At 46.2% G+C, this 22555-nt stretch overlaps 1 protein-coding gene across 5 annotated transcripts in view; it reads left to right on the top strand.

Annotated features, from left to right (window-relative positions):
- The window catches only part of smg1 (SMG1 nonsense mediated mRNA decay associated PI3K related kinase), a 57834-nt gene that overhangs the window by 21681 nt on the left and 13598 nt on the right, over nucleotides 1–22555 (top strand). For 2 of the 5 annotated variants that reach the window (XM_080300531.1, XM_026186266.2), the window contains 25 exons: nucleotides 95–321; nucleotides 502–701; nucleotides 1477–1638; nucleotides 2369–2523; nucleotides 2637–2770; nucleotides 2986–3297; nucleotides 3562–3703; nucleotides 6597–6747; nucleotides 6966–7086; nucleotides 7511–7759; nucleotides 10710–10864; nucleotides 11554–11689; nucleotides 12972–13116; nucleotides 13288–13426; nucleotides 14154–14372; nucleotides 14494–14674; nucleotides 15684–15845; nucleotides 16212–16426; nucleotides 16560–16714; nucleotides 17766–17988; nucleotides 19488–19734; nucleotides 21041–21276; nucleotides 21384–21629; nucleotides 21749–21887; nucleotides 22244–22353. In XM_080300531.1, coding sequence (XP_080156657.1) covers nucleotides 95–321; nucleotides 502–701; nucleotides 1477–1638; nucleotides 2369–2523; nucleotides 2637–2770; nucleotides 2986–3297; nucleotides 3562–3703; nucleotides 6597–6747; nucleotides 6966–7086; nucleotides 7511–7759; nucleotides 10710–10864; nucleotides 11554–11689; nucleotides 12972–13116; nucleotides 13288–13426; nucleotides 14154–14372; nucleotides 14494–14674; nucleotides 15684–15845; nucleotides 16212–16426; nucleotides 16560–16714; nucleotides 17766–17988; nucleotides 19488–19734; nucleotides 21041–21276; nucleotides 21384–21629; nucleotides 21749–21887; nucleotides 22244–22353 — 4561 coding nt within the window. The remainder of the gene's footprint in view (nucleotides 1–94; nucleotides 322–501; nucleotides 702–1476; nucleotides 1639–2368; nucleotides 2524–2636; nucleotides 2771–2985; nucleotides 3298–3561; nucleotides 3704–6596; nucleotides 6748–6965; nucleotides 7087–7510; nucleotides 7760–10709; nucleotides 10865–11553; nucleotides 11690–12971; nucleotides 13117–13287; nucleotides 13427–14153; nucleotides 14373–14493; nucleotides 14675–15683; nucleotides 15846–16211; nucleotides 16427–16559; nucleotides 16715–17765; nucleotides 17989–19487; nucleotides 19735–21040; nucleotides 21277–21383; nucleotides 21630–21748; nucleotides 21888–22243; nucleotides 22354–22555) is intronic. The other 3 variants (XM_026186269.2, XM_026186267.2, XM_026186268.2) reach the window with 3 other exon arrangements.

The raw sequence follows: 22555 nt of genomic DNA, 5'->3' as shown, positions 1-22555 counted from the left end.
TCTGCGTAATGTAAGGGAGATCTGTGATGCACGCTTGGTTTTATGGAGGATAGGACTTGTGATGAATAAAGGTGGTCATGTCCTGTATCTACAGCAAGGACTCCTGGCTGGAGCGCCTGTACTACAGCTGCCAACGCCTTGAGAAACAGGATGGCCGTGGAAGTACAGATGGTAGCAAGCCAGACGTGGTGACACGGGCACTGCTGAAAACAGAGGTGTTGCTATGGCAGTGGGCAGTGTGGGAGGCTGCACAGTTCACCGTGTTATCCAAACTCCGAACACCTTTGGGTCGAGCTCAGGACACCTTCCAGACCATTGAAGGTAAAGTGAAGAGTTCATGTGACTGCATTCACAGTAATTGTCATTTACTTTCAAGATCTTTTTTGTAACCTCCAGAAGAGGTTTCTCAGATACATACAGATGCTGTCTGGTAAAGAAATAAAACTGGGACAGTTCATCTAAAGTTCTCAGACACAAACCATTTTCTCTGCTTTGTTGCAGGTATGATCCGGAGCTTGGCTGCACAGAGTCTGAACCCCGAGCAGGATGTTGGAGCTTGGGCGGGCAGTGGAAGTGACAGTGATGGTCACCACTTAAATCAGCTCCGCCTCACTTTGCTGCTTCAGTACCTGGAGAACCTGGAGAAGCTCATGTACAATGCCTACGAGGGCTGTGCTAATGCTCTGACAGCTCCACCAAAGGTACGCAGACAAACTCCACGGCTTGAAAATGAAATAGTTTAATATTTTGACACTAAAGGAGATGATAGAGCCTCAGAGTTTTATCATTACTACAGGTGTCCTTGAGTTTTGTGATAAAGGAAAAAGATACTGGGTCACAGTTTATCAGTAATTTATAAGTGCAAACAAAATGTATGAAGGGCGTTTTTAATCTTTTGTCTCCAGGGAGTGATTGTCATTGCTGACAGATTGGCTAAGTCAAAGATTGAATCTGCTAAACCTTACATATAGCCTCCTCTATAATGTCACATAATAAAATTGAAACAACTATTTTCTGTCTGGGATTTAGTGTCCTGGATCGATTGACGATTCATTGTTCATCCTGTTCATAGCCTGTACATACTTATAGTTATAGCATATTGTAACTGTAACTTCGGTCGTTGCTGTGCTTTTTTTGGAAATCGAATTTCCCAGAGGAACCCACCCGAGGGATTAATAAAGTTCTATCTTATCTTATCTTATCTTATCTTATTCACAACATACTTCATACCGTGTACATTATAACATACCATAATAGACCCATTTCTGTAATATACTCACATATCTATATTATTGCTAATATATATTGTAATATATCTATATCACTAAAGCACTTCTGGATGGATGCAAACTGCATTTCGTTGCCCTGTACCTGTGCATGTGCAATGACAATAAAGTTGAATTCTATTCTATTCGATTGATTAATAATCAATCACTTGTATAAATGATCACGCATGCCTTCTTCGCCACTCCTCAGGGAATTCGGACTTTCTTCTACACGAACCGTCAGACGTGCCAGGACTGGCTGACGAGGATCCGCTTGGCACTGATGAGAGTTGGTCTTCTGTCTGGACAGCCAGCAGTAACTATTCGCCATGGGTTCGATCTGCTTGCAGAGATTAAAAACAGTGGCACTCAGGTCTGTGTTAGTAGAATATCCTCTATGTATTAGATGTAGTAGAGATGTATATACAGTGAAAATATTCATATTACTTCACTTGTTTGTCATGTTACAGTAATCAGCACTGAATGTAGTACACAGCTGCAGTGCTGTCAGAGGCTTAGGATGCTAGCCACTGGATTTAACTAGCTGAGGTCACCATGCTGCACAACCCTTCTCCTCAGTTCACTGACCATCTTCCTGTTTGCTGATGACATATTTAACATCTGAGAAATCTAACATAGCGTTCTACCTTAAACTGCCAGCTCCGCTAGAGTTGACCAAAAGGAACTCTTTGACCTGACCCTTCGGTCATGTCTGGAGGAAACCAGGTACCGCTTATTACCTGGTCAATACCATCCCATCTTCCAACAGGACAACAATCCTAGGCACACAAACCAAGATAACAAGAGAGTGTCCCAGCCAGAGTTCAAACTTGATCTGAACTGAACAGATGTGAAAATGGCTGTGCACCGAGGTTCTGCATAGAACAACGGGAGAAACTGCCCAAAAATGAGTGCCGAGAGGCTGTAACATGACCAAATGTGGAACGAGTGAAGTGCTGTGAATAAGTGCTGTAGTAGTTCTGTTTGTCTGTGCAAATGCTGAGTGTTAGATTAGGCGGTGTATCATTTGACCATCCTACAAATACTGTGGTAATAAATAGTGTCATCTGTCTGGGTGAACTGTGGATCTGTGGACTTTAAAGGGTCCAGAGCTGGAGGTGCCCGTGGTGTTGCTTGTGGAGGCTCTGTTGGAGTTGCATTGTCCCGAGGCCATCCAGGGCTTGGCAAGTTGGAGTGCCTCAACTTCAGGCAAGAGTATGGGCTGGTTGTCATCGGTTGCGCTGCAGGCTGAGGGACGGTAAGGACTGGCACACTAACCGATTATCCTCATGGTTCACTGAGATACTCATTTGTAATAGATTCATGTAGTTTCATTGCTGTAATCAACTGTGCATATGTTTGTATGTGCAGGTTTGAGAAAGCAGCCCAGGAGTATCAAGACCAACTGTCTGCAGTTACAGGGATGGACTGCAGCATCAAAGGCTCTGACTCCTTCATGCTCAAACTGTCCAGCAACACAAGCAGTCCAAAACACTGTAGCAATGGTAACTAGCAAACATCCCCTTAGATCGCAGCATGTTTATTTGTTCAGCTAGCTTTCTAACTGTTCCTGTAGCACAGCTGTGAGGCACACAGCCACTGCAGGTAGGCTGTGCATCACCCGACTCTTAGAAACGTGTGTTTTCTGATGCTTTCTTTGTTTTTTCATCTTTCCTTTAAGTTTCACTGATGCTATGATGCTTGGTGTCATTTTCAACAGGTGACAGCAGGAAGACGGTGTTACTGAAGTCGAGTGAGTGCTCTCCAGAGGTGCTGAACTTTCTGGCCAACAAAGCCTGTCAGTGTTATGTGGCACTTTGTGACTGGGCTTCTGTTAAGGAGTGGCAGGCCACTGTCAGCACCCTCAAACAGAACTCGACCAATCCAGTCAGCATCAACCTGAAGACAGATTTCAATTACATCCATGCTTTGAGTCACTTTGAGGAGGGCGATCTAGCAGAATGTGGGGTTCAACTGGAGCTGCTGCCTGGAGAGGATTACACCGCTCTTTCTGGCAGTAAGGACAAACTGGGTAAGTGTCCTTACTGCCCCGAGTCTTAACAGACGTCTGGATTGTGACTGAGTTGTGCATTTGCAGTAAAACTGGTATTTTTTCCCAGAATGTAATGTAGGATTTTCAAAGTAAGACCACAGGTATCTGCTAAAAGGCTTGGAACATTTTGAATCTCAGTGACCTTGACCTCAAGGTCAGCTTTTCTGAAAGTCAGATTTATACCATGGGACCCATCTACTGGTGGCTGCTAGTATTTCTAACACTCTTTGTGCTCAAATTTAGATCTGAAAAGGCTCCTGCCCTCAATGAGTCCAGATCCAACTGAGCTGCAGAGAGCTATCGAGGTGCAGCTCCTTCGCAGCGCTGTAAGTGCAATGACCAAAGTCAGCGAGCAGCAGGATCAGAGAGCAGCACCAAACTCAGAGTGAGTTCATTTTTTATGGGTCAATCATTGTCAAATGCTGTACCAGCTCTGATTTCAAGGGGGAAAAACCCCATTAGGGTAATGAAACCCTTCTTAATAGGAGAACTGCCACATTTTAGCTTTCTATTGTTCAGTTTGCTCAGAAAGTATTTTTGTGATAAAGTCGGGGCGTTTCAAGCCTTTTCTGACGGCTGTAGCAGCATACACACAACAGAAAACCGAGCAGCCATGTAAGACAAAGCGTAGAAACAGAGATGTAAAGAGATGATTATTGAGATATAAATACAAACCCAAATATTATTATAAAGGGACACAAGTGTGACACTGTTTCTGGGATGTTATCAGTGCACTGTGTGCAGGCATACATTGTTTTCTATATACAAGAAGTGCAGTGATCGACTCCCAGATTGCAGCCAGACATCAAACGTTAGAACATTTTCTTTTTGTTATTGGTGCAGATAACCACAACCCAGTAAGATTAAAGGCTCTTCTAAACTGATTCCAAGTTTTAACTGTATGAATTACACCTGGGTTGAGTATACGGTCTGAGACTGGATGTTTGGAACCTCGTGAGGCTACAGGGGAGGTGCGCACAACTCAAGCTCCTTCCAGTGACTACCAACTGGGGCTGATGGTATCCCTCTTCACCAGTACAATAATATTAATACTCTAACATTTACTACCCAATAATATATATAATATGAATTTTGGAAGTGACGTGCGTTTTTACGTATCTTTGGCAGCTTTTTATTCCATATGAATGTTGATTTCTGGCTGTTACGACTGGACAAGAAAGGTTTTGTTAAAAAATGGGGACACTTAAAGAAATCTAGGATGCGAACACATGTTGATAGAGTTGTTTGTTCCTCCTAAAGTAAGAGGCTCGTTCTTTAGAAGAACCACTGATGATAGCAGAGGTGGATCATTGGACTTGTAAAGATCCTTAACATCACGTGGTACTCATAGACCTAAACACTTGGATTTTCTGTGGCTAATCTTGAAAGAGTTGGATCCAATTTGTCCCTCGCATGCAGAAGGGCGGGGCCTTAACTCATTATTTTGAATATTAACTTCATAACCAGATATTTCTCCAAATGTTTAAAGTAACAACAACAAACGAGGGTCTGATATAAACAACTTGTCATCTGTATGAAGAGAGACTTTGTGCTCTGATCTGCTGGATCCCTTTAATAACGTTCATCATTAACTGAATCCGTGACAGAGGGCAGCCGTAGCACCCACTGGGAACAAGTCGATCCTATGGCAGACAAGCGAATCTCCACGGCGTTGCAGAGGCGTGTCAACCAAGGCAGCCCTACAGCATCCAGGACCATGAAGAACTCATCCACCCCCAACAGCCCAACTACCTACAAGCTAGTAGTTTGACTGCCTCAATGACCTCGCCCCTAATGATCAGCAAGTAGCCGCCCTCATCCACAGACTCTGCTCCAACTATTCCCTCCACTGCCTCCAGTTAACTCATCCACTGCCTCCAGTTAACTCATTCACTGCCATTGACGTCTATAGCCGTCAATTGCAGTGAATGAGTCAATGGGTTTAACTCATTCACTGCCAATGGCTGGCAGTGAATGAGTTAAAGGCAGCATCACCCCATCCACACTATATTTACACTGTGCGAGTAGAGCATTGCTTTTAGTCACCTGACAATTTGCCAGAATTGCTTAGAGTCCGACCAAAAGTCTTGAACTGAACTTCTTCCACACCCAAGGTTGGGAAGGAAGATGCTGTGGACTGGGCCGTCTGTCAGACAGGGCACCGACCCTCTGTCACAGATCTGTTGTCTCTGTTCTGGAGGGTCCCATTTAGGCGCACCGGGCCTGTCCAGTTTCCTCTCACAGCAGCTGATCTAACTCATCAGCAGGGCGTGATCAGTTAACAGCTCAGCTCCTCTCTTTGCCTGAGTGTCATAGCAAATCCGTCAATGCAACGCCAATCTAGGTCTTGTAGTTTCGTCAAGTTTCCCAGTAGAACAATGGAATCAGTTCTAGGAAAACTGTCATTCGCTGCATACTTGCAGTCAGGTGGTCAGGGACCTTTCCCTGACCTGAAGCAGCAGGGAACCAAAGTCCAGCCCTTCTCCTGGAGACTGTGTGGTCTCACTCGTGCTCCCTGTCCAGCCCTGCCTCCAAGGTGTAACGACTCTGCGCTATAGTGCACACTTCTTTCATCTAGGCCAACACGCTTGTTCCCAGCATTGAGCGCATACGGTTTACTGAACATTGCTTTTGTTGCTTAATATACATTTTTAGTGTGTTGTATATGATTGTTGTTATTAATTAGGTTCTTTCGTCAGCAGCAGCAGTAGGTTTACACTCCAGACTGAAAGAATAAGGTCATATAGTAACAACCAGGCTTGGCAAACACTGATGTGTATATAGGTAAGGCAGGTGTTGCTGGAATAAACTGGATGTGGTTCCTTCAGAGATCTTTTTCGTGCTGCTACTTTGTCGTTGCTCTGATGCCAACTTCTGTTAATTCTTTTGCATGACAGTGAAAACTGAGACGTTTTAAACTCTAGATAAAAGAGAGCATGTTTAGCAGCACGTCCAAGGTAGGAGGGAGAGACTGACAGCAACAGACTGTCCTCTGTGCTCGTGTGAAAGGACTCTTTAGGCTGAAATGGGGTTAAGAGTGTAAATCTCATCTATCCTTGGTATGTTCAGTCCATTTCCTGATTCTGTAAAGTGAGACTGAACGACAGCCTCCATTCCAGGGCCAAAAAGGAGGAAAAAGTCGGTTAATTCTGGAGTCGTTGCAGAAAACGGTCTCTTGTCTGTTTTCTTTCCAAATGTTAATGTTTAAAATGTGTTACTTATTTTTAGCACGGTGCCATTTTCAGACTGGTAACAAATCGTGTGATGTGATGTTGCAGTACGTTGGTGCGTTGCTTGAAACAGACCGGACGGATCTGCTTGGGTCCCCTTCGCCTGTCGACCCTCACCCTCTCTGAGACCCTGCCCACATTTCCCACCCTGCAGCTCCACTCTACTGCCACCCTGGAGAATGCTCTCACTGGACAAGAGGTTCATAAATAAACTCATTTCATTTGCATCAAAAACGACTTTACAGTTGTTTAGTGTCAGTTTGGCGCGCACACACACACACACACACACACACACACACACACTTTCTAGGTTTCTAGCGTTAACTTCAGACGAAGCAGCTGCAATGAGCACCAGCTTGAACTGTAATTGTCCAGTTTAAAGAAACGTAGCTTATCTTCACCCTTTGTTCTTCACAGGACTGCGTGATTCCTCTGTGCAGTGAGGCTCTCAACTCTTGTAAGCAGCAGGATGCCCAGCTGTTCCTTCATGCCCTCAGATACAGCACATTTCAGAGACAACTCCTCCACAAACTTAAGGGTAACCATTGAGTCCTGTTGTTTCTGAGAGAATTAATCACACCTCAGTTTTGTTTCAGCAGCATCGAAGAAGAAAAAAACAATTTATGCGTGCTTCATAAATTGTCAGAGCAATTCTTCCAAGAAAGAAATGAAGCCACTTTGTATCTCTGAGGGTTAACCCAGGCGGTACAGTGGTTGGATGATCGGTCAGGCTGTCCAGCTGGTACCTCAGCTCGTCCCCAAAATAGCCTGAGCTTGGATTGGAGAAGAAGTTGGTTGGACCTGACCTTACTTTACAAAGTCCCAAATCCAGCTTTGTGCTGCAGACGTACTTTTTGCTGGGCTGAACGTGATCACTGTGCTGCATAGACAAAGGGCCGTGGAAACATGCTGGATGTATTTGTCCATGTAAACCTCTAACATTTCTCCTCATTCTTGCTTAGGTTACTCTTCCTCCACTGATAGCCACCTAATGGAGCTTTGTCTGACTGCTGTCAAATTTGCCCGTAAAAAAGGCAACATTACACTGGCATCTCGCCTGCTCAGACAGTTCAGTGACACACAAACACAAGAAGAAGAGCAGGAAGAGCACCTGTGCAAGGCCTTCAGGCGTCTTAATCTTGAAGGCACCCTGGGGGAGAAATGGGGACCAGAGGTGGAGATAGAAAAAGCCAAAGTCCTAAGAACTGCAGGTGAGGGAACATCTTCATTACTCTACCTTACACTCCATTGGATGGGGAAAAAAGGACCTGTTCACCTCGAACACACACACACACACACACACACACACACACACACACTCCAAACCCAGGAAGACCCAACAAAACGATTAAAATCAATGTAATATGATGAAAAATCCTCACTGTAATCAGTGAGGTGATTATTTAGAAAGGGCAAACAGCTGGGAGATCTGGGTCCAAGCAGCACCTTGGCCTAACTTTGTGCTTAAACATAAACTGAGGTTTTGGTTCCTGAACAGCTGATTTCGTTCGGTCGTCTGCGTGTTCACTCTGAGGTGAAGGTAGAAATGTGGAGCGCACATCAGAGACAGTTTACTGAGCTGTGATATCAGGATGGCAGCTGACTCTGTGTCTGCATCACTTTTCATTTAGTAAAAACTGTTTCTGCAGCAGTTTATGACAAATTTCATTTTTCAAGAATTATTCAGTGATCATTCACTGATGTGTAGTATACCCTCACTTTATTTATAGAGGGTTACTCAGACAACCTAAAACTCCAGGTCCTGTCCATATAAATGCACAGACTGGACACAAGGTATCCAGCTGCTGTTGTTCCTCTGAGACGAAAGACGGCGGCTAAAAGGCGCCGGTTCTATGCGGGGATTAAGCCGCACATTGATCTTCGTATGTTCTGGGAGAACTGAATGCACGACTGATGCTTTTGAGAGCTTCTCTCCTACACGCTTGACCAAACAGGCATTTGTATTTCCTCTGACCACTTTGCCACAGATAGCATGTTGGTGGTCAAGTGTGTAAGACATGCTGTCCCGGTGGCCCGTTACCTCCATGAGAAGTGAGCGAGGTGTCTGCATGGTCACAGCCATGGAAACGCGACTCTGCGGGCTGTGTAATAGCCGACAGCATTGCTCTGTTTTTCAGCGTGTTTAATGTTTTCATGTGTTTTACAAAATGTGACAGCGCTGTGGGCAAACTGCCTGGATGCACGTAACGGCACAGTTTTAATACAGAGTGCATGAAGAAGTGCTTGTAAAACAACACGGAAAACTTTGCATCGGTTTCCCTCGGGTGGCTATGGTAACATCCACCCAAAGACTGCTTCCCAGCCCGTGGATTCTTGAGAGCCCCTGCACCTTATCTACTTTAGGGATCCTGAAACGGTGCCACAGTTTCAAAGCCAGCATCTCTCTTTTCTCCTCACATCTCATCTCCATCTCTTTATCTGTTTTTCTGACGACTGCACCGGAGACATTGATCTTGTCAACAAGGAACTCCTTGACAAGGAGTTCCTCTTTTTCCTTAGTTGTGAGGTTGGTGAGCCTGAGCCAGCGTGCCTGCTCCTGGAGAATCACCAGGCCTGTGGCTCTCCCAGTAGCCACTAATTTGTGGAGGCAGAGGACGTGGAGGACGTGGTCAGTGAAGATGCAGAGTTCTTCCCACACACTGGTGTCTGGTTTAGCTGTCATGTCCTCTGAGCCAGTAGCACAGAGGAGGTACTGTGGGCTCTCGTTGACAGAGCAGCTGCTTTGTAGCACTTATCAGTAAGGAAGCGGCCTTCCTTCCAGGGGAGGGACGGGGCTATGAAGATGAAGACGACTTTGGGTAAATGATAGATGGACTGATTTTTGTATATGTAAGCTGCGTGCTTACACATATCTTGCATGTTGAAATCCAGGGGAGACGCCATTGCAGGTTTATCAACCTAGCTGGTAGCTGAGTGCTTTGCAGCCCAGCTGATGCTAGCCAGGGAGTTGGAGTCCACCTCCTTGTTGTCAGGCAGCAGGAACTGTGAGTCGGCCGACTCCTCTTCATTCTCGTTAAAACCTCCTCCCTGTTCTTGTAGCATCTCCTCCCATATGAACTCCAGCAGGGGAGAAACCCTCACATCCTCCATGTGGCTCCAGCAACAGGAAAGTGGTAGTGATGGTCTGTGGGTCTCATCTGCCCAGCTCACGCCTGGTGTTGCAGCCAGATCCTCAGGTATCTCCATTTCGCCTTGCTCTGCAGCAGCCACCTGACAGGTTAGCCTGGTGAGCTACCCGACTGTGGAGCAGTTTGTGTGGACAAGCCACGCAGTGGATACGATCATGAGTGGATCTCAAGGCAGCCTGAGCATGCGATGAACCTATGCATGCTCCACACGGGTGTGCATCTCAACCTAAAGTCTTTTTGCATCAAGGATAGTTTTCTAACTTCCCTTCCATCTTCACTGTGTACAGCTCTGGACCCTGTAGCTCCTCTGAAAAAGTGCTTGACTCTGTGGTATAATTCTCAGATGCACGCCTTAAAAAGCAGATAACTTGGAAGCTGGATAGAAAATTGAGTCTCACTAATTTAGAAGACCATCATGTAGCCTGGAAAAAGAGTTTGCTGCTCTCAGTTAGAGAGAAGAAATTACTCATAACCTTCTCATGAATGTAAAATTATGCACAGCTACTTTGAATAGCATTTATATTAAACGCCTTTCCTCCAGTTGAATTTTACAGAGATGAGTTTGCTCGTGTGTGCGCTCTGAGTCAGTCATCAGCTGGTTCTCTTTGCTGAAGAAAGCCTGGCAGACCTGACCTGGGGTCTGCCAGCCTTCCTCTGTCCTTGCTGCCAGCAGCTGGAAGCAATAATAATGATAATGATGGTAAATGATGAATAATTAAAAATAATAAATCATTAATTAGTTATCAATACATCAGAAAAACAGACAGTGGCACTGTAGTTACGACAGATGCTGTGAGTCCACTTAGCAGAATAATTTAAAAAGCACACACAGTTTGACATCTTATAAAACAAATATGGAAGTTTCTCCCTTCAAGTCCCTGTCGAGCTGTTTAGCAGTAATGCCACTGAAACCAGAGATCCTAATCCAACCCTATTTTACAAAAACCCAGGTGTATGTGCAGAGCATTGATGAGGGTCCTGAGGCTCTGTTTTCTAAGTGGTTGTTTCTCAGCAGGTCAGTCACTGACAGCCATGGAGATGCTGAGCAAAGCCGCTCTGTCTTATTGCCATTTGGGGAAGAATGAAGGCGCCGCCTGCCGCTCGCTGCTGACACTCTGCAAATGGTTGCTGGCCGACTGGAAGGACATGACGCCTCAGCTCAAACAGGTTTACTGCTTTTTGGAATATTTGGTAATGATAATCACGTATGCAAAGAGCTGTGCCTAACGTGAAAGCAGTACAGTGAAGTTAATAGAACACAAGAACATTAAATGTAAGAATCGGACCAATGATGGGACCTAACCCTCTAACCTGCTTTGGCTCAGCTGATATTTGTCCTGGTTAAGAGAAGCAACATTTCCTCTGTTACTCAACTCTAAGTAAGTGAAAGCTGACCCAGGTCTGTGTTAAACAGCCAGATATGCAGACGCACAGCTTGTGGTGGTGCTGATTGTCTTCTCCACCAGAAGCTTCTGACGTGTCCAGGTTGCTGCAGAGCCAGCTTCCCTGATCACTTTATTCAGCCCACAAAGTGCACTCCATCTCCAGCATTCTGAAGATTGTGTTCAGTGTTGGTGCAGGCGATCGGATTATGTTGCTGGGGTGGACAGGTGCTGCATATACCATAAGGAAAGTGAAAAGCCCAGGTTGTAATCCACCATGGAGGCATGTGCTGACCCCCCTTCTTTATTGTCCTGTTAAAGATATTTAACCAAAACATAAAAAATAGGGTAAAGGACTTCTTGAAGCATCTTTGACACATTTTAGAAAAGAATAAAATATGTCTAATATAGCAGATGTGATTGTTTGGATATATCTTTAAAATGCATGCTTTCAGGCTGTTAATGTTTTTGTAGGTGGTAAAGAAATCTGCAGCAGTGAACGCATGCAGCGCTCTGGGCAGCATGTCGGCTCTGAGCAGGAACATTGCTGCTCTGCTGGAGCTGCCCCTGGAGGATCAGGCCATCCCATCAGTCACTGCTGAGATTTCAGGTACCATTGGAACCTGATGTATTCACACAGGACTTCTCTGGGCTGCAGTAATGTTGATTGTCCCCCTCTTAACTCTAAATCAATGACTTCTCAATAATGCAGAGTTGGGATGTACCACTTTAATTTCCCAGTCTACTATACTACCACTCAAGTGTGGACACGCCTCCTCATTTAATGGTTTTTCTTTATTGTTACGACTTTCTACACTGAAGACATCAAATATATGAAGCAGCATATATGGAGTTATGTGACAAAGAAAAACTTAATAAATATATTTTAGTAGCCACTGTTTGCTTTGTTGGCAGAGCTGCAAACCCTGCTCTCAGTGAGCTTCATGGTGTAGTCACCTGACATGGTTTCAGCTCACAGCTGTGCCTGTCAGGGTTCAGTGGTGGTGACACTGTTGGGGATTCATTCAAAATTGAAGGCAAACTGAACCAGCATGGCTACCATCCTGCAGACACACGCCATCCCATCGTTTAAATTCCAACAGGACGATGACCCCAAACACACCTCCGGGCTGTGTCAGGGCTATCTGACCAAGAAGGAGAGTGATGCAGTGCTGACCAGACAGCCTGGCCTCCACAGTCACCTGACCTCAGTGGAGATGGTTTGGGATGAGATGGAGCGCAGAGTGAAGGCAAAGGACCAACAAGTGCTCAGCATCTCTGAACTCCTTCCAGACTGTTGGAAACCATTTCAGGAGACGACCTCATGAAGCTCATGGAGACGCCGAGAGAGCAAAGCAAAGAATCTGAAATATCAAACATGTTTGGAGTTATTTCCCACGTTTTTGTTCACTACATATTTCCACGTGTTCGTTCATAGTTTTGATGGCTTCAGTGAGAATCTACAATGTCTTATGTTTTCTATTCCCATGTGAAGCACTTTGAAACAACTTCCTGTTTTAAAAAGTGCTATAGAAATAAATGTTACTTACTCATGAAAATAACAAAAACCATTAAATGAGACGGTGTGTCTGAACTTTTGACAGGTGTACATCCATATTAACCTGACACTCTGTCCTCTTATGTCGGCAGTACATGTTGGCTTTTCTGCACATGATGAACACTTAAGATCTTTAAACTAAAAAACACTGAATCGTTTTGTTACACTTTCTTTCTCCAGTCCAACTAATCCCAGATAACTAGAAGTTAAACATGCTTCCCAGGCTCAGGAGGACAAATTACTCAAAATGATGAGACACCATGTACCTGCAGATGAATACTGAAATATCCACAACCCTCTAAAGTGTTTGATGTTAATGTTCTTCCCTGTACAGTCAATGTGGGTGTTGGAGAGCCAGACTTCGTGTTGGGTCAGCTGTATCAGTTGTCCACCAGTCTGGCTCCAGATGTGGCAAAGTCCTGGGCAGCCCTGGCCAGCTGGGCTTACCGCTGGGGCAGGAAGGTAGTCGATAATGCCAGGTTAGTGGACACACACACACACACACACACACACACACACACACACACACACACACACACACACACACACACACACAGACTGTTGTGTATGCTCTACTGGTCTGCGTAATGTCTTCGGTGGCCCAACAACACAGTGGAAACATTACTTTTAATGGAGCTTCTCCTCTTCAGCCAAGGGGAGGGACTGCCTCTTCTTCCTGGGGAAAAGAAGGAGATAGAGGAGCTGCTGCCAGCAACAACAAGTGAAGAAGACAAGGACATGATCTTCAGTATTCTGGGACAGGCCATGTGTCGACCTACTGGTATCCAGGTAAAGTCCTGAACAGCTGATAGCACGTACATATAGTACACTGGGCGTAGTAGCGCTGCGAGGACACCAGCTGCTGCCTGAGGCGTGTGGACCTGTGCTCGGGTTTTCTCTCCACCTTTGCCTCCGTCTCCAATGTGCCAGCTTCCCTTTCATCTACCTCAGCATCTGTGTTTTTAAAATACTGACTTGTGACCACGGCCGTAATGGTGTTTGACACATTTACCTGTTTATTTAAAAAAGACGATTGCGTCAGTTTCTGCAGTTGTGCTCGCTGCTTGAAGAGGCGATGGCAGTTGCGTAGTACACTGGGCGTAGTAGCGCTGCGAGGACACCAGTTGCTGCCTGAGGCGTGTGGACCTTGCGTCAGTTTCTGCAGCTGTGTTCACTGCTTGAAGAGGCGATGGCAGTTGCGTAGTACACTTCAGTAACAGGCTTGGTCAGTACATGTCTGTCAGAGGTGCCATCAGCTCCTGTAGGCTGCTGCTGGCATATGTAGTGATCTGATCTCATGCACAGGTATACGTACTTGAACAGGGACGTCTTACACATTGTGGCTTGTACTGCTGTGTTTTGATGTTTCTGACCTCTGTCCGGACTCTTCTCACATGCTTTGTTGTGTTCGAGCTTGTATTCAGTGCACGCTTGGTGTTTTCAACAGTCATTGTTTGTATATTCTTGGATTCTTTTCTGCAGCCTGTGTCAACCCTGATGTTCTGCTTTATGTCAGGATGAGGAAATGGCTCTGCAGCAGGAAGATGATGAGGATGACATGGTGGACGTGATTTGGCGGCAGCTCACCAGTTCGTGCCCTTGGCTGGGGGAGGCCAGCCAGCAGGTTACAGATGGTCTGATCCGAGTTTGGAGACTGGTCGTGGACCGTATCTTTGGTCTCTACCGCATCTCCTGCCAGGCCTATTTCACCTTCCTCAAGCTCAATGCTGGACACGTGAGGCTGAGTTCCTAAAGCTGATGACTGTGAAACAGTGACTGCCATGTGAAGATCATGACATAGATGTAAGTGCAGCGCTTGGTTCACTCCCTCACTCTGTGTGTGTGTTTGGTTTTAGGTCCCTGTAGATGAAGATGACCCCAAAGTGCTGCTTTCATATCACAGCAGCAAGCAGAGCAATGATGACGTAATTGTCATGGCAACGCTGCGTCTCCTGCGTCTTCTGGTGAAGCATGCCGGTGAACTGAGAGAGGGGCTTGAGCTAGGCTTAGCTTCGACTCCTACGGCACCCTGGAGGGGTATGTCCTAATGCAGGTTTACTGTGTGTGTGTGTGTGTGAGTGTGATGGATATAATAGATGGGTTTTTCACTCATAGTTGAAGCTTACATACATTAAGAGCTCCCAACACTGGAGTGAAAACCTCTCGATTCCCTGATGGAAATTGATGGCAGTGAGGGGCAGATGAGATGGAAAAGAAGAGCATGTGAAGATGAAAACAAACACAGTGGACAAACAGTCTTGTCCGTTTGTAACAAACACCTTCATCATGATGTGAAGGCCACTGGTCCTCAGAGCCTGATGCCCTCAGGGGTCTGTCTCTTGCCCTGAAGTCTCTGACCGTGTCTCCCAACCCGGCCAGAACTGGCAAACAAGCACAGGGTGTCTGATCCACAGAGTTCACTGGGGGAAGAAGAGAAATTAAGTTAGTGGAAATGTGTGCTGTTCATGTGGTCAGGGGGCAGTCTGTGCTCTGTTGGCTCCAGGGTACCAAGTGACTGCTGAAAGGTTACTGATGTTCTGTCCAGTGATGCCTGGTTTACATAATGTAATGAATAAAAACAGCCACAGTGATAGGTTAGTGTTACTCTGCGAGTAATAAGGACATGAGAATATCTCTGTGGTCAAGCTCCGAACTCTAGAGCAGACCTGGGAATGTTTGGTCCGTGCTGTAAATCAGCGGTGTCCAGCCCCAGTCCTCGAGAGCTACCGTGCTGCAGCTTTTAGAAGCATCCTTGTTCTGACACGCCTGAATCAAATGAATGGCTTGTTATCAGGTGTTTGCCAAACTGGATGGCTGCTGAAGAGGAGATCCAACCATCTGATTTAGCTGTTGGAGTAGGGATCCATCTAAAAGCTGCAGGACAGTAGCTCTCGAGGACTGGAGTTGGAGACTCCTGCTGTAAACTCTTGTTTATGTCGGTCAGCCAAGGGTACCAAAAGACCACACTTTCAACATTTAGCATTTAGCTAGTCATAAAGTATGTACTTGTTGCTTTTCATGTACTGATTCTTCGTGTTGTCTTCAGGTATCATCCCACAGCTTTTTTCGCGTCTCAACCATCCGGAGGCGTACATCCGACAAAGCATATGCAGCCTGCTGTGCCGTGTGGCCCAGGACTCCCCACACCTCATCCTCTACCCTGCCATTGTAGGCTCACTCTCCCTGGGAGGGGAAGCTCAGAATGCAGGTAGGCTTACTTTTCTTTTCTTTCTTGTTGCAGCCATGTTCTCTCCAGCTGTTTAAAGAGTTCTACATTAATATCTCAAATATTTCACTTTGCTTGTTCACTCGGTATTAGTCATATGTGCAAGAAATGACTAATACATAGTCAGAAAAATAGGAGACTGTATAAAAAAATCCTTAGCAGTTAATGCAGTAAATGTATTGTTACTCCAGATGCATTTGTTTTATTTTGGTGGTATAAATGTGATCTGGCAGGTTACACTTAATATTCTGAAACAAGTCTGCATGGTTTGAAAGGGAGTCTCTGACATCAGACACCCTGTGCTCGTTTTTCTGACTTCTCCTCTCGATTGGTTAATTTTGCAAACAGGGAGCAAACTGCCGTCAGCTCTGCCTACCTTCTTGGGGAGCATACAAGGAGAGGACCTAGGTGTGGATGAAGAGGAGCAGCTTGGGAGTGATGAACAAGGCAGATCATCAGAAGAGCTGGCGACCTGTTCAAGTCAAGACCAAGCCATGATGCAGGACTGTTACAGCAAGATTGTGGAGAAGCTGTCTTTAGCCAACCCTAGCATGGTGCTGCAGGTAGAAGGCTGACCGCGGTTACACGTTTTGTATGGGGGGGGGCTATACTGTTTATACTTGAATCAACTACAGCTAAAGTTCAGTTAAAAGAAATGTGATTTTCTCAAATGATTGACTTGTGTGTGCCGACCAGGTCCAGCAGCTGGTGGGTGAGCTGCGCAGAGTCACGTTACTGTGGGATGAACTGTGGCTAGGTGTGTTACAACAGCAGCACATGCACGTCCTACGCAAGATCCAGCAGCTGGAGGATGAGGTCAAGAGAGTGCAGAACAATAACACACTGCGCAGGTGAGACTTGCTTTGACCTTAGCCTCAGGATAGGGTCTGCTTTTTTCTGTGTACATCGTTGTTTGAAAAAACATCTCAAATCAAAGCTAACCGCTGCTGGCCCACAGTTCATTTGGTGCCATGGAGCCAACAATAAGCAAAGGTCTCACTATGGAAAGTGCTTTCTTGAGTGACCAGAAATAGACCCACTAATACCAAATGGCTGTGGCTCAGGAGGGGTTTTCTACCAGTTGGAAGGTTGGTGCCCAGTCTGTCCACCTCAGTGTCAGCATGTGCTTGTAGTAAAAAGTACTTTGAATGTTCAGAGTAGAACAATGCTGCTACCATACACCACTTAGACGTCCTTCCTAACTCCTCGTGACCCAAAACAGATTCTGGAACCTTCTGACTTTCATCTGTTTTAGGAAGCATTTCAGGTCCAAAACACGATCTTTCAGACCTTGGTTGATATCACACAGATGGTACGCTCCTAGAATTCTTCAGCACCTTGAATTAAGAATGGGGATGTAACACACCAGTGCACAACTAGTCCGCTCATCCCGCATCGGTTTGTAGATGTGCACTAGTCGTTACTGGACCTTGCAGGTTATGGTTGCACTGGTTAGTTGTAAGCTGTACTTTCTTTACGTTTCTCTCGTATTTCCCTAACTGAGTCATCCACGTCAAAGGTAAGAACATCTGAACTCCACCCTCTTGTGCTAAAACTCTGGACTCCATTGACAGTCCATGTCCTGTAGTTGCTTCAATGCTCCCGGTCTCATCTGTTGTGGAACCTGTAGAACCTTAATCATTTGTTACTGGTGGTTTAACAGTTCAGCGATGACATGATGAAAACCAGCCTGTGGAAAAGCTATTACCCCTCAGCTGTAAAAGGCTGATTTGGGGTACTGTCGTCACCCCGCTGGGCGAGCAGCGTGGGAGGTCTCAGGAGGCTGAGGGCTGGTGCTGGCAGTCACCAGTCAGTTGCTGATCTGTATTTTTCTGTGTTCAATGAAAAGTAAAGTTCTTACTAGGCTTGTCTGATCTCCCAATACCATTTGTTGATCTGCAGGGATGAAAAGATCGCCATAATGCGTGAAAAGCACTCTGCTCTGATGCGTCCCGTGGTTTTTGCCCTGGATCATGTGTGCAGCATCACAGCAGCTCCGGCAGAGACGCCGCATGAATCCTGGTTTCAGCAGACCTACGGTGATGCCATCACGTCTGCCCTGGAGCGTCTAAGAAACCCCGTAAACCCGGCTAATCCAGCCAGTAGCTGGCTTCCCTTCAAACAGGTATGATGTGCTTTGTGTTAGTGATGACCATGGTTTTATTTTCAAATTATTCAAGTTCTGTAAGCTGCAGGGATAGCAATGGGAGCAGAAACTGATGAACAGCGTGTGACAACAGGTTCACTGAACAGGCGACAACAAGACGACCCTTAAAAATGCAGTGGTGGTGGTTGCTTACCTCATCCTGCTCACTGACTTTAGCTCGGTTTTGTGTTATTAGTGTCACTGCTGATAGTGACGTGTCGTCCCACCTGCTGCACGTTCGGGCCAGCATGTCATCGTAAGAAGGCTTTGCTTTGTCTCCCAGCCAAGTCTCAGGACTGTGGAAGCCAAGAGATGGACTGTTAAACCAGGAAACTCAAACAGGCCAATAAAAAGGTTTTAACCCAGGGCCTGGTATTTGCTCCATTGTTAGAGGGGGGCTGAGAGTAGTACTGCCAGAGCCCTGCAGCATGACATACCAACCAGTGGGCTACAGGTACCGTTTCTGATCAGGTGGAATGGCCTCACATCCTTCAGTGGAATCTGTTCACAGCAGAAACATCAGAACTTGCGACCCCACCACAGGTGCAGTGTTCCCTTCATGGACGGGAGCACCTGTGATAGAGTGGTAACAGCGTATGCTGCTTGCAGCTTAGTGAAATCATTTCCTCATTGCCTTTGGGGCGATCGTTGCTCAAGAGTTAGGAGTTCGCCTTGTAATCGGAAGGTTGCCGGTTCGAGCCCCGGCTCGGACAGTCTCGGTCGTTGTGTCCTTGGGCAAGGCACTTCACCCGTTGCCTACTGGTGGTGGTCAGAGGGGCCGGTGGCGCCAGTGTCCGGCAGCCTCGCTTCAGTCAGTCTGCCCAGGGCAGCTGTGGCTACAATGTAGCTCCATCACCAGTGTGTGAATGTGTGTGTGAATGGGTGGATGACTGGATATGTAAAGCGCTTTGGGGTCCTTAGGGACTATTAAAAGCGCTATATAAATACAGGCCATTTACCATTTGTCAACCTGGTGCTGGTGCAGAGGGCCCTGGTCTCCTCCTGGTCCAGGACTGTGTGCAGCTCACATGGCCATTGTGTCTGTGACGTTCCTGGAAGATGAAGGCGTTGATGTTCCCCAGGTCTGAGTCCAACTGAGAACCTCTGGGCCATCGGTGCGTCTGACTCTGCCAAAAACTCTGCCCCCGAGCTCGCTGATGTCCTGGTTCAGGTCTGGAAGGAGAGCCCACTCAGTCTGCACATTCAGTTTTCACTTTCAACTACGTGTGATTTCAAATCTCAAACGGTTGATGATCCACCGAGTGTCATTTTGTCCTTAGCAAACTGTGTATTTGTGTGCAGTGTGTGTTAAATATACACAGGAATTGTTTCCCCAGCACCTGTGAAGATGTACCTGTGTATGTAATCTGTTATGTTGAGATGCATCACTTCCACAGATGTAGGATCCTTGATATTTCCATAGTTTTATATTGTGTAGCTGTTCCAAACCTGACTGATGTGCTGTCTGTGTTGGACAGATCATGATGAGCCTGCAACAGCGTGCTCAGAAGAGAACCAGCTATCTGCTGCATCTGGACGAGATTAGTCCCCGCCTGGTTTCCATGACTACAACAGAGATTGCTCTACCTGGCGAGGCATCGGCATTAGATGCAGTGACCATACAGAGTGTAGGGAACACCATCACCATACTGCCAACCAAGACCAAGCCAAAGAAACTGTTCTTCCTGGGCTCAGATGGACACAACTACCCGTACCTCTTTAAAGGTGGGGAAACTCGGTCGCAGCAGCAGTCGTAGATGGAAACAGTCTTCTAAAGCTGCAGGGAACAGGAAACGTAAAAACTGCATTAGCATTCAGTTGGTAATATTGACAGTTGTGTTCTGTGAACAACTGAAGCCTGGCTTTTCTCATTTTTGTTGATTTTCAGTGGGCAGAGGAGTGCTTTGAAACAGATAAAGTAATGTTAGTAAAGTCATTAGAACATGAAGTATGAGAGAGGCACATCGACCCGTTGAGTCTGTAGTTTCTGAGAACATCATCTGTGTTTGACGCAGTTTGAATACAAGCTGTGTGACTAAACAGGACAAATGAATATTCCCCAGCTGGCTGCTGGAGGTGGGGCCAGTTGTAAGGTGAAGCTGGTCATAAAGATGGTGGTACTCCACAAAACGTGGCAGTTGCCATGGTCACCCACAATTTGCATGGAAGACTTTTATCTGCAACGTTGTAGCGAAATAGTGACGATGGTATTCCAACCAAAAAGTGTTTCCTGTAGCAGTGAGGCGCAGCTTTTACTTTGAAGGCGAAGGTTCTGTTTCCAGTTTTTATTGTACTTTGTTTTGCTAACAGTCGATAGTTAGCAAATAAGTCGTAACTGTGGCAGCCACAAGGTTTTTGGTGTCGCCAATTTTAACTAGTGACAACCAGCAGCAACAAGTGCTAACCAAAGGTTGGGTAATGCAGCCTTTGATTTATATATTTGCCAGTTGGTCCCCACGCCTGCGTGACAGATGCCTAATTTTATTTTTAACAAATGGGGTCCAAGCACTTTGAGACAGGGTCCTCCCAAGAGCACCTTTGACACTTGGCATTATAGTGATTGTTATTATAAAAAGGTCTGTAAGAAATCCAATTCTTTTTATTTTCATATATATTTTGTTTGTTTCATCATTCGACCCGCTGACCCGATGTTAGGCTCTCTAGTTGCTCGTTTCCTGCGTCACATTCAACGTACATCATCTGTGTGTAAACTCGGGGTCGCCCAGATTTGTATCCACGATTGAGTCTTTTCGAGTCAGCACGTACATGTGAAATACAGAACGTGAGAAAGAAACGCAGACCTGACAGAAGCTGGGGGTGAGTTGAGAGTAGCACAAACGTTTTCTGTGGGTGTTCATACTAAATCGTTTGTACAGTGTCATTTTATCAAGACAGAGTCGTCATTAAAAAGCTTTTATGTGAACCGCCAATGATCCCTCTGAGCTCGTGAGCTGTGTGTTGTGCGTAGAAAGCAAAGGGAAAAATGTCAAAGTTTCCTTTGTGATGAAATAGTGACTGAAGTTTCTCTCAGGTCTGGAGGATTTGCATTTGGATGAGCGCATCATGCAGTTCTTGTCAATTGTCAACACCATGTTCACCAAGATCAATCAGCAGGAGCAACCACACTTCCATGCCCGACACTATTCTGTCACGCCGCTTGGAACTCGTTCAGGGCTGATCCAGTGGGTGGACGGTGCCACGCCCCTCTTTGGCCTCTACAAACGCTGGCAGCAGAGGGAGGCTGTGCAGCAGGCTCAGAAGGTAGAGGTTTGTCTGCACTGTAACACACGGCTTTAACACTGGTCAGGCGGCGAGCGCTTTCTGGTTTCGGGCCCGTATTACTGGTTAGTGACGTGACTTTGTTTTCTGAGCAGGCCCAGGACTCCTTCCCACAGCAGCCTATACCTCCAGTGCCCCGCCCCAGTGAACTGTACTACAGTCGCATCGGGCCGGCTCTAAAGGCAGTGGGGCTGAGTGTGGATGTGACACGGAGAGACTGGCCTCTCAGCGTTATGAAGGAGGTTCTGAAAGAGTTGATGGAAGCAACGCCGTCCAACCTTCTGTCCAAGGAGCTCTGGTGTTCTTGCACCACGCCGAGCGAGTGGTGGAGGGTCACTCAGGTGCGAGGAGATGCATTCAAAGCGTTTCTCACCTTCTTCCTTGTCTCCTGTTTCAGAAAAGGACAGATGCTCAGAAATGTAATCCAGATGTTTCTTTGTTTCCTTTTCTCTGTCTGCAGTCCTACGCCCGATCTACTGCTGTCATGTCAATGGTGGGATACATTATTGGCCTTGGCGACCGTCACCTTGACAACGTTTTGATTGACATGACCACTGGAGAGGTGGTGCACATTGACTACAACGTATGCTTTGAAAAAGGTGCGTTTAACTGTGTTGCTGCGATTCATTTTAAAGAGAATAGTTTAGAACCACATTTATTAAAAGGTAAAAAACTATTGTGCTGCATGTGATAGAAGCAAAGGGACAGAGGTGAACACCACTCACAGTGCTCACCACAGCTAGTCAGCCTGTTCTGTGCAGATATAATAAAGCTCTTTTCCTCCCCCATAATATGATCAGACTCAAAGCTCTTTATCACACACTGAGATGTTGGAGGAAACCCAGCTGAGGGGTTATTTTTGGCTGCTAGCGTGGAACAGTATCGATTTTCCATGTAGTAGGTGACCTGCTCGTTTTCCTGGGTGCACAGTATCAAAGTGTGTGTGTGTTGCCAGGGAAAAGCCTGCGAGTGCCAGAGAAGGTCCCATTCAGGATGACCCACAACATCGAGATGGCTCTGGGAGTCACTGGGGTGGAGGGCATCTTCAGGCTGTCCTGTGAACAGGTTACTCTCACATCACACTGCATATAAAACCATTTGTACAGGCGTTAACTCAACCCATCTGTGAAAGGGTATCTAAAACACACCCATCTATGTTATCATCAGTAGCATTTCTCACACACCTTGTAACAGATTGGACTAATTTCACGTAGCATAGTCGCAGTGTGCCCCGTGGCAGGTACACCATACCACCGCCCACCTCTGC

The sequence above is a fragment of the Astatotilapia calliptera genome, chromosome 4, assembly GCF_964374335.1.
Source record: "Astatotilapia calliptera chromosome 4, fAstCal68.1, whole genome shotgun sequence".
Classification (NCBI taxonomy): Eukaryota; Metazoa; Chordata; class Actinopteri; order Cichliformes; family Cichlidae; genus Astatotilapia; species Astatotilapia calliptera.
The sequence above is the reverse complement of the archived record's forward strand: the minus strand, read 5'-3'. Positions and strand labels throughout refer to the sequence as shown.